The 14902-nt window shown below is 45.7% G+C and overlaps 1 protein-coding gene across 6 annotated transcripts in view; it reads left to right on the forward strand.

Annotated features, from left to right (window-relative positions):
• Positions 1–14902, forward strand: part of PLCH1 (phospholipase C eta 1) — a 202317-nt gene that overhangs the window by 164204 nt on the left and 23211 nt on the right. For all 6 annotated transcript variants that reach the window (XM_077864628.1, XM_077864627.1, XM_077864631.1 and 3 more), the window contains 3 exons: positions 2163–2334; positions 6088–6195; positions 13850–14011. In XM_077864628.1, coding sequence (XP_077720754.1) covers positions 2163–2334; positions 6088–6195; positions 13850–14011 — 442 coding nt within the window. The remainder of the gene's footprint in view (positions 1–2162; positions 2335–6087; positions 6196–13849; positions 14012–14902) is intronic.

The following is a 14902-nucleotide window of genomic DNA, read 5'->3' on the forward strand; positions in this document are numbered from 1 at the left end:
AAAAGTAGAAAGAAATAGCAACAAGCTAAATTTGGAATAATCTCTTATTCTGAAGAAAGAATGAAGTCAGAAGAAGAGTAAGATCAGTGATCAGCAGTCTGGTTGAGGTTCACATTCTGCGCACAGCAGCCCAAGGGCTGGGAGACAGTGAATGCTTGGCCTTTTTTCCTTTCTGCAAATGAAGACTAGGATATAATTCTATACAGCTGATTTTTTAGTGCTTGGGATAGGATGCTCTAAGTCACCAAATTCCATTAAGATCTCTTATCCTCAATAGTGATTTTCAAGCTGGGGGCTGATTTTGAAATATCTGCTCTTAGGGATGCTCAGTGGTCTGTTAGATGTTATTAGACACTCTTTAAATTGGATTTATTTAAGTTTTTACACTGAAGTTTATTTTTTGAGTATAACTGACACACAAGGTTACATTAGTTTCAGGTGTAGAGCTTAGTAGTGATTTGAGTTTATACATCGTGCTGTGTTCACCACAAGTATAGCTCCCAGCTGTCACCCTACAATGTTATTACAGTATCATTGACTCCGCTCCTTATGCTCTACCTTTTATTCCCATGACTTATTCATTCCACATAACTGGAAGCACATACCTCCCACCCCCCCTCCACCCAGTTTGCCTAGCCCCTCGTGCCCCTTGCCCTCTGGCAGTTTATTCTCTGTATTTATCAGGTCTGATTCTGCATTCTGTTTGTTTATCCATTTTTTTTTTCTTAGATTCCACATATAAGTGAAATCATAAGGCATTTGTCTTTCTCAGTCTTATTTCACTTAGCAGGATACCCTCTAGGTCCATCCATGTTGTTGCAAATGGCACAACCTCATCCTTTTTTGCAGCTGAGTAATATTTCTGTGTGTGTGTGTGTACATCACATCTTCCTTACCCATTTGTCTATCAGTGGGCACTTCGGTAGCTTCCATCTCTTGGCTATTGTAAATAATGCCATAATAAACATAGGGGTTTATGTCTTTTTGAATTAATGTTTTTGGGTTTTTTGGGGGGTAAATACCCAGTAATGGAATTGTTGGATCATATGGTAGTTCTATTTTTAACTTCTTGAGGAACCTTCATACGGTTTTCCACAGTGGCTGCACTAGTTTACATTCCCACCAATAGCATTTGAGGGTTTTCTCTTTCTTCACATCCTCACCAACACTTGTGTCCTGTGTTTTTCGTTTTAGCCATTCTGATGGGTGTAAGGTGATCTCTTATGTGGTTTTGATTTACATTTCCCTGATGGTGACGTTGAGCATCTTTTTGTGTGTCTGTTGGCCATATGTATATCTTTTTGGAAATATGACTACTCAGGTCCATTGCCCATTTTTTAATTTGATTTTTTTGGAGGCTTTAGGTGTTGAGTTATATGAGTTCTTTATATATTTTGGATATAACCCCTTTGTGAGTGTATCACTTGCAAATATTTTTTTATTTAGTAGGATGCCTTTTTGTTTTGTTGATGGTTTCCTTCACTGTGGAAAAGCTTTTTATTTTGATGTAGTCCCAATAGTTTATTTTTGCTTTTATTTCCCTTGCCTTAGATGGCATATCTAGAAAAATATTGGTACAGGTGATGTCAGAAAAATTACTGCCTGTGCTCTCTTCAAGGATTTTTGTGGTTTGAGGCCTTACATTTAGATCTTTAATCCATTTTGAGTTTATTTTTGAGCATGGTGTTAGATAGTGGCCCAGTTTCATTCTTTTGCATGCTGCTGTCCAGTTTTCTTAGCACCATTTATTGAAGAGACTGTCTTTCTCCATTATATATTTTTGGCTCCTTTAGATTTTTGAATAAATAAGATGAATTTACGTTAAATGAGCTTTCTTTCTTTGGGCATATCTCTCAAAATTTTCTTTTTTTCTTTTAAAAGAGACATACTGTATATACCATTTTTTTTTAAAGCAAAATATTAATGGAAGTCATCCCACATGGTTGGTATTTTGTGCAGCCATTATGCCAGGCAAAATATATTTATTTGGTCAGCAGAGTTTCTTTAAAAATGCATCTTCCATCTTTCTCATTTTAATCACCACCGCTTTCACAAATTCTGTCACTAGGATTGTAAGAACATAATAAAATAGAATGGTTTTCTAACACCCCCTGGAAGTTGCCTGTACTTGATGCCTTTAGAATATGTCATTGTCCTCTTAGGTTCCCGGTCATACTGTCCATTGAGAATCACTGCAGTGTCCAGCAGCAGAGGAAGATTGCTCAGTACCTGAAAGGAATATTTGGAGACAAACTGGACCTGTCATCTGTAGACACCGGAGAGACCAAACAGCTTCCAAGCCCTCAAAGTTTGAAAGGCAAAATCCTAGTGAAGGTAATTACCTCATGGAATGCAGTAAAAGGCATTTAGAAGCCCTTCTTCCCTTAAGGCCTGAAAACTGGTTTATCAAGAGGACAATAGAATCAGTATTTGAAGGATCCTCTAAGTTTGTGTATGCACCTTGTTCCTATTTATTAATAATTATACCTCCAGAAAGAGCTTATTATTGACTGATCACGTATTCTGGGATTTGTTTTTGTGGAGTGAGAAGATCGATACTGTAAACCAAATGTTTAATATGTTAGTCTGTAATAGTTTACACTCGCGAGAAGTATATGTATCGGTGCATGGGGCACAGGGGAAGGGAAGGCTCCTTGTGTGTCCATATCTTTTTCTTTTCTTTTTTTTTTTTTTGTGTCCATATCTGAAAGTGTTTCTTTCAGATTCTTCTCTCCCATTTCAAGCTCCAATAACTGTCTGTCAAAAAAAAAACAAACAAACAAACAAAAAAAACAAAACAAAAGAAAGAAAAAGAAAAAGCAAACAAACGACAGTCTTTACGGTTGATCAGCCTTGGTTATGTAAGTGAGAGGAGCTTGCTTCAAAGCAGATCATAGGCACAGACAAAATGCCCACAGGACTCGTGTGTATGCGAAGGAGCAGTAGGTGAATAGAATGACATTTTATGAACAGATTTTCTAAGGGAAGAAATTTACTACCTGCAATGAATATTTTTTCATACAAAGTAGAACCCAAAAAAACAGTTATTTGAGATCTCACATGGCTGACTCTGTGATTTTACTTAATTCCAGTTAATTTTGTGTGTTTGCACTAAATCCATCTTGGATAGTTGTATTATTTTGAGACTAAAAATCCAAGGAAGAGCAGCAGGGTATTAATATTCAAATTGGGTTACATTTTACTTAAAAGAAACGTGTACCAAAAAAATCAAATATCACAAAGGAGGCATACGAAAGTCAAACTGTAATTTCCTAGGAATACTTTAACAGGGGCTCTAAGGGAGGTCAGCAAATGGGAAAAATGTGAAGTACTTATCTTTGGAATTGGTCAAAACTGGTTTTTCTATCAGTTAAATGAGAATCATAGACTGAATCTGTCGGGCATTTGTACGTGTGAAAGCATTTTGAATAAAAGCTCCAAATAATGTGAGAGATAGCATGAAGGTCAGTTTTCCTTTTTTTTTTTTTTTTTTTTTTTTTTTTTAAGGTCAGTTTTCCTGAAGTCTTGATAAAACAAACTCTTGTGGTAAAAACTAATTGCTGGGTTAAAAAAGCTAAATGCCACCTTAATAGTTTTGCTTAATAGTTTTCCTGTTTCCTATAGTCTTTAGCCAGTAGTCAGGAGGTTAAATGCAGAGTAAGTCCATTTGATCGAAATGCTTCCCTTTTGGACAGTGGAACTTAAGGTAGAAGGTTGATATGAATTGAGTCCCTTCTGCATGATTGGACTTTGGGCCATTTGTCCTACAATGTCCTGGGGCTTCTGGGCCGCTGGGTGTGCCAGAACCAGATGATCCGGGACACTCATTGGGAGGAGTGGCAACAGCATGGGCCGCAAGCATTTCAGGGCATTTAAGGTTCATTTGCTGGTAGCAACGTTCTTCAGACTTTAAAGAGACCTCCCAGATCTATGAACCGACATGTTTCCATTTGAAGCAAAAATAAAAGAACTGGTTTTCCTATGTTCCTTTAGCCGAGAGCAATCTTTGGTCCAAAAGCCACCATTTTAGCAGCTCCTGACCACTTTAGAGATTGACAAGTTGTTTATTATTATAATATACATACTTTCCAATCATATATTTATATTTGTATCTATATATCTATATCCCCACACTTATCTCCTGAAAAGCAAATAAAAAGTTGCTTTTGAACAGAAATGATAACAAACTTAGTAATTTTCCATAGGCTTTTATTGCTGAAACAAACTGTATCTGGTCCAGGCTTCTTACTTTTTACAGATACGAATCATAGCATCATTACCACACTCCTTGGATCATGCAGCGTGGAGGTGAGCGGCCGCTATGGTTCTAGTCTCTAGAATATTTCCTTGTATCATGGACCAATGAATCTAATTCTTGATCACTCCTGCATGCAATAGTCCATAGATCAGAAAGAGACCCCTCAAGACACCCGGACATTCTTTGACTCAGGTCCTTGAGTCATTAAGTTGTGCCTTAATTTATTCTATAATTTTCCTTAGGGGTACCCGTTGATAAGAAGCTTTAAGAAACCATGTTCTGTTGCATTGCTTTTCTTCCTGTCTGCCTGGATAAATTATCTTTTGAGAACCAGGAATGTGGAAGAGTTGGCAAAAAAAAATATGGCCCTCGTGTCTTTTAACTCAATTTTAAATGGATGGAAAGTTAGGGCACCCGTGGATGCTCAGAGCAGGCCAGTTTCTCTCTCTGTCCCCTCACCTACCACCACACGTACCTGAAAGGAAGCTCGAGCTTGGTGTGGCTGCCCTATCAGCTCATCACTGTGTGCCCATCACGGTTACAGTTTTGTTTCCATCTTGTGGTATCAGAACTGTTCCTGTCATTCAAGGATTGTTACTCCTTCCCTGTGGATGTTACTTCTCATATTTGTTAGCTGTGTTCTGCTTTAACGTTTAAAAAATATGTTGGCTCCGTTCTATTTCAAAAGGGGGAATTGCCATCATGACATTTTAAATGTCTTATGTACTGGTCCATCTTGGTTGTCGGTCATTGTGCCCAAAACAAAAGTTGACTCTGAGTAAGTAATCGGTGGTGAATAAATGAAGGAGGTCGTGACCTCAACGTCTATGTTCCTGAACGTGTCTGGTCGCTGCTTAGTTGAAAACCTTATTTCTGGGGCTGCTATATTAACATAGCTACTCCATAGTGTGCCCTCTCAAATAAAGAAAAATAAATTCATTTTATAGAAGCCTTCTGTATCAGAAAAGACTTAAAATAACATATAGGCAGAGATTCTTTAATTCTGAGCTGTTTTGTTATTAACAACACATGGGAGGAAGTGAAAAAACGTTCTGTTACATTTACTTAGAATTATAGGTAAGTATTACCCACGTATCTGCATCTATCTCTAAACGTGTTCGTGTGAAAAAGGAAGAGTGTAGTTTCCAGTTTTGTAGACCGCGCGTACAAATAAGGAGTGTAATACATATCAGTATAAAGGGAAATTAAATCTCACACTTTTAATCCTATAAGCGACCCTCTGTAAGTTGAAGAAAATGTTTAAATATACAAACCCTAAGAGTTTGGAGTCTTAATATACATCTTGCTCTCATTATGTAAATGATTTAATCAGCTTTGAAATGATCAGTGTGCTGAGGACCCAAGGTCAAGAGCTTTGGGTATCAGGGAAGGTGCAGGAGAATGGGGACAGAGAATTCTCTGGAAACCTGACTATGCTGGTGACCCTGTGCAGGGAGGGAGTAGGTGGAGGGAAAACCCAGCATGCTGCAGAAAGCCAATGATGGTGTGGAGAGTGGGAATACTAAGAGTCACTGGGGTTGGAGTTTAGAAAACATCAGCCTCAATAGCAGTCTGCTGATGATATTTAAAAATTCATCATTATTTTTGGCTGTCAAACATATATGAACGTCCTTCCATCCTCCTCCATCCCTGTATTTTAAGGAATCCCCTCATAGTGGCCAAAAATGCTAGATGTTTGCTTTTCTTGGTCGCAGAACTAGGATGTAGGCACATGATCTAGATGCATCTCCCAATCAAATGAACCTGCCCCGGATATCAGACACCTGCACTATTTCCATTTTTAAATTGGGTGTGTTGCTCCATTTCAGGGCAAGAAGCTGCCTTATCATCTTGGGGATGATGCAGAGGAGGGGGAAGTTTCCGACGAAGACAGCGCAGATGAAATTGAAGATGAGTGCAAGTTCAAGCTCCATTACGTGAGTCACAGATTTAGTTATAATTGTTGACCCCAAAGTGCGGCAGTAAAAATTGCTGCTGTGTTGGAATCCTCACAATATGGTGGCCGTGGTGCAAAAGGGATAGTCTTGGAAAGTTACTTTGTTTTGGGGCAAGACACTCAGATGCTTATTGAGTCAAGGGCTTTGCATTAGAAGGAATGTTCATGATTAACCTGTCTGACCCTCTGTCTCGAGGGAGAAATCCTCTCCCCATTTCAGCTTTGTCAAAACTCAAATTGCTGCTGGAAATGTCATGGTGACATGAAATGAGCTGGCCCTAGCGTGATCTCCTCTGCCTCTTGCTAGCAGCCCTACTATGCTGCTTGTCAAGGCCGGCCTGCAGGACCCAGCGATGCGTGGGCTGCTCCTCTAGGATGCCCATTCTTGCCCTAGGAAAATGTACCTTGGATCAGAGGATTTCCAAGCTCTTCCAGAATTGAGACCCTTGGCTAAATCTTTAGTTTGCCACGTCTTAGATAAAGTGGCACCGGATAGTTTGCTCTCTGCATGGTGCTTCAGACCCCTGTGGCTGGATCAAGGCGGTACCTTTGTGTAAAAAAAAAAAAAAAAGAAAGAAAAAAAGCATCATTTAACCAGGGAATCCAAAGTAAATGCAATGCAAACCTATGCAAACCTAGAGGAAATGTAAAGCTTAAAGAGATACCCCTCATCTCCTCGTGGAGGGTTTGGGATTTCTTACCCTTCCCCCACCTCTATGACTCCTAGGATTGTCAGGATCACAGGGCAGCCTGAGAGCAGTACCCCCCTCACATTAGCTTGTTTGTAGTGTTTGCAGTTTGACTTTTGTGGAAAAGTTGTATTCCTCTAGAGACCGGGACTCATTCTTCCCTCTGAAACAGAGAAATTTTACACAGAATTTTCTAATTTGCATCATTGCCCTGAATTCAGCTATTACATTGCTAAAAACAGTGCACTCTCTTTGAAATAGTAACTAATATGGCTTCCTGTGGTTACCGAAGGAGCCAGCCTTACTCCAAAGTGGACATGAGTCTAAAGACGGCCAACCTCTCAGCAGACACTTTTTTTTCTTGGCTTTAGTGCGACTCAAAAAGGATGAAGTGGGGAAGATTCAGCTTGAATTGAAAAGGAAAAATTACCATCTGTATTAATTTGTTGCCTTTTAATAGTTTATATCAGCTCAAATACCACTAATAGGGCTATGGTTGCAGAACATTAATCTGAATAGATTTTATACAAGCAAAAATGGTTAATATATTAAATTGTTGATTTTTTTACCCTTCCGGAAACTTACTATTTTTATTATCACTCAATATGCAATTATGGATAATGTAGCTCTATTTTTTAAGCTATATTTTATAAACCAAATTTTAGTCTCTGATCTCCATTATCTTTGCATCTTATTTCCAAAATCTCTTGATTGCCAGCCTCAGAGTAGCCTATTGTTTGAGAGCAGGGAACAGAGCGGCTTGACTAAGTTACATAGTTAGGGAATGCTGTTTTTGGTGAAAACGAGTAGTGGAAGTTTAGCTACTATCACAACATAGTCATTTATTGCTCTGAGTAAAAGCCAAGTCGTCCTGGTTTCTAAATCCACCCAGTTATATAATTTTTCTTCTAATATCAGTGAGCTCCTAACTTTTCATGTTAAGTATCTGTGACTATGAAGGAGAGCTTGCTGTCGTTTTATGGAAACACGTCACTAACCTCACCTGTGCAATAACCCCGCTGATTCTTCCCGTCTTCAAAGGCTCCTGGTTGGTTTCTAGGAAGCCACACAGGTAGGTAGTTCAGAACATGAGTCTGTAAAGATAGGTATGATCCTTCATGCGGATCCTTTGATTTGGGCTTTAGTAAAAGCAAAGAGCACCTAAATTGTGAAGTTTTACAGGTTATCTCTTTGTTAGACTCTAGGAAGAGAATATACATAAAGGAACAAATATTCTTTTTTTTTTTTTTTTTTAGGAACAAATATTCTAGTGGAGATATATAAAGTTTTTGCTCCACTTTCGAATCCCTTTTCCTTGTTTTTGAGCTCTTCTGAGGAAAGGCAGTGTTGTGCTTAGAAAGCCAAAGAGTTACTCTGTAATCAGGCAATTTATAGTCTTATTGTCAGCACAGGGCTCAAATGCCTTATCGGAGTGTCGAATGTAAATTGCCCGATCGCAGTTTTGCAAAAGAGGATGTACTGTGCATAGCTTATGTGAAACCAATAATTACCGTAGTGGAGCTCTTACCCTCAGTTTTAAGTTAACAGAATGCGATTAGCTTTACAAATTATATCTGAATTATTGCCACAAATAAAAATTTTAGCTTAGCGTTCATGAGCATCAGATTGTTAACCCTCATGAGGCTTATCCAAGCTTCCTGGGCGTGTTGAACACATTTTTTTTTTTTTACCGAGCATCTCCTTTTGGAAACGCAGCCATCATGTTGTAGGTGTTGGGCACCTATCAGTAGACAAAACACACAAAAATCTACAAAAATCTTTGCCTTCATGAAGTTTATGCATTAATGGGTGAAGAAGAGAATGAACAAGAAATAAGACAGATAAGTGACAAGTGCCAAAGGAAAAGAAGGGGGGGTAAGGAGCGGCTTGCTTGGTTAGGCGTCCGACTCTTCATTTTGCTCGGGTCATGATCTTGGGGTCCTGGGATCAGCCTCATGTTGGCTCTGAGCTCAGCGGCGGTCTGCCTAAGGGTTCTCTCTCTCTCCCTCTGCCCCTCCTCCCACTTGCACACGCTTTCTCTTTGTCTCTTTAAAATAAAAATAAAGAAATCCCTATAAAAGGGAGGGAAGGAGCTGGTGTGGGCGTGCCTGTGTGTACAGTGTGAAAAGTCTACTGAAGATGGGATGGCCAGCAACGGTCTCACTGGGAAAATAACAGAAGAGCAATTACCCGAAAGTAGTGAAGAGCGAGCCATGTGGATGTGTGGGGAAAAGCATTCCAGGCAGAGGGAACAGCAAATGCAAAGGTCAGAAGACACGCTCGAGGTTCCTGCACATTCTCTAGCATTAGAAGCAGAATGGGAGGCAGGAGGTTCCTTCCGGGCTTCTTCTTCCCCCTGGTCTGCTGTTACTTCCTAAATAGTGTTTTGTGTTTAAGATTTTACTTATTTATTTGAGAGACAGAGAGAGTGCAAGAGAGGGAGAGGGAGAATCTGAAGCAGACTATGTGCTGAGTGGACGCTGGGCTCGATCCCACGACCGGGGTGGGGTGGGGTGGGAGGGCGGCGTGTAATAAATTCTCTCTGTTGTTGAATTAGTTGAACCCTTTAAGCTTCTGCCTCATATTATTTTGTGGCTTCAGCCATCAAGAGAAGCCAGGCAGTGATATATAAGCTCCACGGACAAGCCAGTGTGTTCAGTGCCTCAAGAATCACAACGGCTCAAAAACACAGGGGAAAGCAGCTTCCTTTCAAGCGCGGCACGGTTATCTAACAGATCGGATTCGGTGGGGCCCACTCACCATTATTCATCTCTACGGGGTCCTCTCATGTCAGGGTGACTTATAGACTCCACCCCTGTATTTCTTTTCCGCTTCGCCGAGTCATTCACTGTCTTCCTCCCTGTGCTCCGGGGGCCTGTATGGGGCCGGCCTCGTAGGCCCCAGTCCTAGCTCTCGGTGGGTCTTGTACGTGCCGCCCACCCCAGAAACACCAGGCCTCCCGACAGGTTGTCAGTGAGCCCTCGTGCGGTCACCCTGTGGAGAACCCCGAGCGACTCCTGGCACGTGACATCAGATACCATCAGTGACAAGAGCGGCAGGAGCAGCCCCGTGGTTGCCAACGTGGGTCCCGGCCAGGCCGGGCCAGAGGGTGCTCGGAGGGAGCAGAAGGCGCCAGGGAGCCGACGCCCGGATGTGAACCTCAGAGAAGCCGTCGTTGAGCCCAAGACTTCGAGATCCCAGGCGCGGGAAGCCCTGAGGCCTTCCCAGGGGGGCTGACACACGTGCTGTGTCTCCGGGGCGTTAGCCTTGGGGCAGGGGACAGAGCATCCGGGGAGTTGAGATCCTCCAAATTCCTGCTTGGTTTCGGGGTGAAGGTCCTCGGCTTGGGTGGCAGAGCAACAGGGGAGCTTTTGGAAGGCCCGGGGCCTCCGAGGGCCCTGGGCCTGGCCGTGGGATCGGGGGCTCCCCTTGAGGAGGGCCCCTCTTGAGGGGGCAGCCCGGGGCTGGCTCCCCTTCCCTGCTGCTCCTGAGCCCCAAGCCAGGCCTGTGGTTCTGGGCTCCCCCCGCCCCCCCCCCCGCCTTCCTGGGCGCCTGTCAATCTCACCCTGGAGAAAAAACCAGAACACGTTTGGGGGAATTCCAGCTTTCTGGTGGATTCTCCTAGATGAGAGTGACCTCGCAGACACGGGAATTAGGGACCCCGATTTCTTCTCCGGTGGTGACTACTCCCACGCAGATAAGGGGCTGCTTCCCCCCACCCCCCCGGCAGCTGCAGCCTCCTTCCTCTGCCGCTGGCTCAGGGAGCCAAGGGGAGAAGCCCGGCGCTGCAGGTGCACCACGGCCCCGTGGGGCCCAGCGGCCACCCCAGGGCCCGAGGGCAGCGGGATGCGGTCCCCGAGCGCGCCCAGATTCTGGAGGGTGTGAAGGAATAGCCCAGGCCTCGGTGTTAAGCCTCCCTGCACCCCGGAGTCGGGGGAGCACACCGAGGCTTCCCGGGGGCCGCCGCGTGCCCTGGGCGTGCCAGCTGCTCCCCCCAACAGACGTGCTCCCCGCCGGGCCCCCCGCTCACCCGATCCTGTGTTGGGAGTCGGGCCCCTGGGATTCTCCTCCTTCCAATCTTAAGTGAAGCCTGCCATTCCCCCAGAGGGATCGCGGGGCTGCATTCCCCGGATGTCCTGTAGGAACAACGGTCGTCGACATACGAGCCTGCTCGCCACTCCTCTGCCCCAGGCATTGGTCTTTCTCTGTGACAGTGTCCGAGGGGTGGCTGCAGCGTGATGCGGCGAGATGCACCCAGAATTCTGAATCGGGAGCCTTAGGTTCGAGTCCGTCTGCGGCCGCTTCCCGGGCACGTGTGTTTGGACAAGTTCTGAATCTTTCTGCTTCTACGTCATGACTAAGTTTGGCTAACCCAGCGGCCGCCACTTTAGAGGTGTTGGGCAGCTTGCACGAAGTGTCATCGTATGCTTGTATTTTGTGAATCCTTGCACGATATATACAGTCTTAGCTGCTTTTTTTCTGTATTTTCCTGTGCTTCCCCCCCCACCCCCCCGTGTCCATCTGATTTCCTAGTTCTTACTGATCCTGTTTGTCTTCCCTACGCTCTCACTCGTGTTGGGATGCTGTCACTCTACTCTCTGCCCTATAATCAACCCTCCTTCATTGTAGGAGGTTGATTTGTGGCCTTGTTTGGAACGGGAGTCTCTGTAGATGTTGTTAGGTGAGGGCTGTGGAGATGAGAGCACCCTGGATTCACCAGGTGGGCTTTAAAGATCCAATGACAGGCCCAACGTCCTCATAAGAAGAGGAGAGGACGCAGCGGAAGCAGGGGCCGCACGAGGCCACGTGAAGACAGAGGCAGAGACTGGAGTCAGGCTGACAAGCTGAGGAACGCTAGGAGCCACCATAAATTGGAAGAAGCAAGGGGGCGGGAGGAGTCTCCCCCTGCTGACACCTTGATGTCATGCTTCTGACTTCTAGGACCGCGAGGCAACATATTTCTACCGTTTTAAGCGACTAGATTTGTGGCAACTTGTTACAGCAGCCCCCGGAAATTAATATACCCATCGTCTAAGACGTGGCTCAGTTTCCTCGGCTCTTGGAAGTCCTCCCCAAGGCTGGAGGACGAGCCCTTCCTCTGTGCGCGCTGCACCTTACGTCCATCGCTTGCACCTGCCTGAGTAGTTAGCCCTTCACGCGTCTGTCTTCTCCGTGACAGCGAGGGTTCTGCGACGGTGGGCTTGGCCTTTTTTTTTTTTTTTTTTTTTGAGCTTGGGCTTTAGTCCTGGCTCCTCACCTGGCATTTAGCAGCCGCGTGGGTTTGTTGAAGTCTTGCTCTCAAGCTCTCATCTTTGTTAAATCCCTCCCTAGCACCCTGGCCTAGGTGCTGGGTGCTAGGTGTTCTTGGTGCTGGGAGCGGGAGCCAGCGTGTCTGGCTTTGCCTCCCTAGGCCCCTGTCCTGTTTCGGCACACGTGGCCAGGTTAATACTATTTCTAAAATACTACTCAGCAGCTCCGTGCCTCCGGCACTCACGTACCTCTGCCGTTGGGCCCTAAAGTACACTTCCAGCTCTATCTGCCAGTTGGCTGCTCCGTGGCCTTGTGCTCCAAGTTCACTTGTGCGCCCCTGGAACCCTGGACGACGGAGAGCCGCTCTCTCCATCGCTGCTGCGGAGCCCTAGACATCTCGCCTCTGCTTAGAGATCGTCTTGGCCGCGCGGGCAGGGGCGCGGTGCTCCTCAGAACTGCAGTTGGACTGGCCGTCCGTGCTTCGGTGCGGGCACTGGCGTCCAGACAAATCAGCTTTTCCGTCTCCGCATCGCCTCCGGGACGCGAGGGCCTTCGCTGCAGTGAGGTGCCTTGTTAGCTGGCTAAGTTTAAAGACCCTCACGAGTGGGATTGTAACACAGGGACGGCCAGCAACCGCTTCTGATGTAGGCTTATTTTCCCAGATTTCCCCTTTTGGCATTTATAGGGCTTCCTCTTACAAGACTTCGTGAGAATAGAAGACGTGGCTAGGCAGCGGCCTGGTTCTACAGGTTTCAGATAGAATGATGTCTTAGCAACAGACGTGCGAGGAGAAGACAGGCCTTCAGCTCTGGGCGAGGAATGCGGGCGCTGTGGCCGTGCGGGAGGACCGCTTTCCTTCACTGTCGGCGGGGCTGGGTCCCGGGGGACATGAAAGGAGCTGAGGAGCCCGGGGCCGCCGGTGTCGGGCAGGGCAGGGTGGCCAAAAGGTCGTGCTAAGAAAGGCTTCAAGGAAATCTGTGTCCCCTGATCACCTCAAGATCCCCTAAATTGCCATCTGGACCTGAGCACCGCTTTATCGTCCAAAACATTTGAAGTTACTTGTGATCTTAAAGTAATGTGAATGCCGAATCGTGGCACAGGTCAGTAGTGAGTTCCCTTTAGTTACACGTTGGGATCAGACATAGGAAAGAAAATGTTATCTCAGAATAATCCTCAATTCCGGAGATTTCCATCGCATTCTTTTCCCTCCCGTAGTGAACAAAGTGACTTTTTTTTTTTTTTTTTTAAGTAGCCTATTTTTTGCTCAAAGTTACCTATGTAGAAATAGAAAACTTAGTTTTCAAATTCTCTCCTTCACCTTCTCTTTCTCGAAAATGCAACGTGGCTTGGTGGGAAGGACTTGGGAGGCCTGGGCTTAAATCCTGCCTCAGCTCCTTACTAGCTTTGTGACCTCGAGCAACTTAATTTCTTGGAACATCAGGTGCTGCATCTCTGAAAGGAGACCTTGCCAGGTTCTTGAGGGTGGAATAGGGTCATAGAAATCATTACTTTTTTTGGGGGGGATTATTGTTCCGGGGAGGAGCGGGAAGGACCAAAAACGATACGATGTGCTTACCCTCTTACAGGCAATTGAAAGCTAATCAGATTATAGAAGCCAAGTCGGCGTGAACGTAGGGTGCGTTCTGATTCTGTGTTTCTTAAGGGAAATAATTTCTGCTGCTTGATTCTTTGCAGAATAATGGGACCACTGAGCATCAGGTGGAGTCTTTCATAAGGAAAAAACTGGAGTCACTGTTGAAAGAATCTCAAATCCGAGACAAGGAAGATCCCGATAGCTTCACAGTGAGGGCGCTACTGAGGGCCACGCACGAAGGCCTAAATGCACACCTGAAGCAGGTACGCACACCCGAAACAGGTGTATGACTCCCGCCCGTACGTGTCCTCCGGCAGGAAAAAAAGACAGAACCTCGTACTCCTGTTTCTGGTCATTTGCCACCTGCGAACCTCTCCGGTCTCTTCCGTTTGCATCCTCATACCCCTCGAGAAGTGAAAACCCCCTGTGGCAAAAGGATGCGAGAAGTTACTAGACGCGCACGGGCGGGAGGTGGAAGTTACCGGAGAACCTGCTTCACCGGGACCCCGGGGACCAAACACAGTGGCCCCGCACCCTGCTTGCCTGCCTGCTCAGCTGGGGGGCGGGCTCGAACCCCCAGGTGCCCCCCACCCCTCCCCACCCGTTGCTCTCCGTGCTGCATTGGTTGTGCACCCTGAGCGCATCTTCCATCCCTTTCACTCCTCGGGTCCGTGGCTGGGTCCCTGTCTAGGCCCGTGTCAGCCGTCACCTGCGCCTTTCTTGCCCTCCTTCAGTCTCCTCTCCGCTCTGAAACTAGCGTGATGTCTTAAAAATGTGAATCTGCTCACGTCCCTCGACCGTTCAGAGTGTTCAGTGGCTTCCGTTGTGATGAGGGTGACTACAAACCCTAACCAGGCTCTCAGGGACCTGCGTCACTGCATCCTTGTCTCCTGCTCAGATCTTCCCTTTTTCCTGTCACGCTGCTTCCCACAGTCGCCCCACCGACCACAGCTGTTTGTGTGCCATGGTCTTCCTCACGGCCTTTCCCTCCGCCTGGAACATTCCATTCCTACATCTGCTCTGGCTGACACTCCTACCTGTAAATTCCAGCTTCAGTGCGAAGCCCCGAATGAGTCCTGCCTTGACCCGGGATTGGATTCGTTGTCCACTTTACATCGTCCGTGATAGCCTGTGATAGCTTCTCTTTTCTGAAG

This window comes from Canis aureus, chromosome 22 (genome assembly GCF_053574225.1).
Source record: "Canis aureus isolate CA01 chromosome 22, VMU_Caureus_v.1.0, whole genome shotgun sequence".
In the NCBI taxonomy this organism is placed as follows: Eukaryota; Metazoa; Chordata; class Mammalia; order Carnivora; family Canidae; genus Canis; species Canis aureus.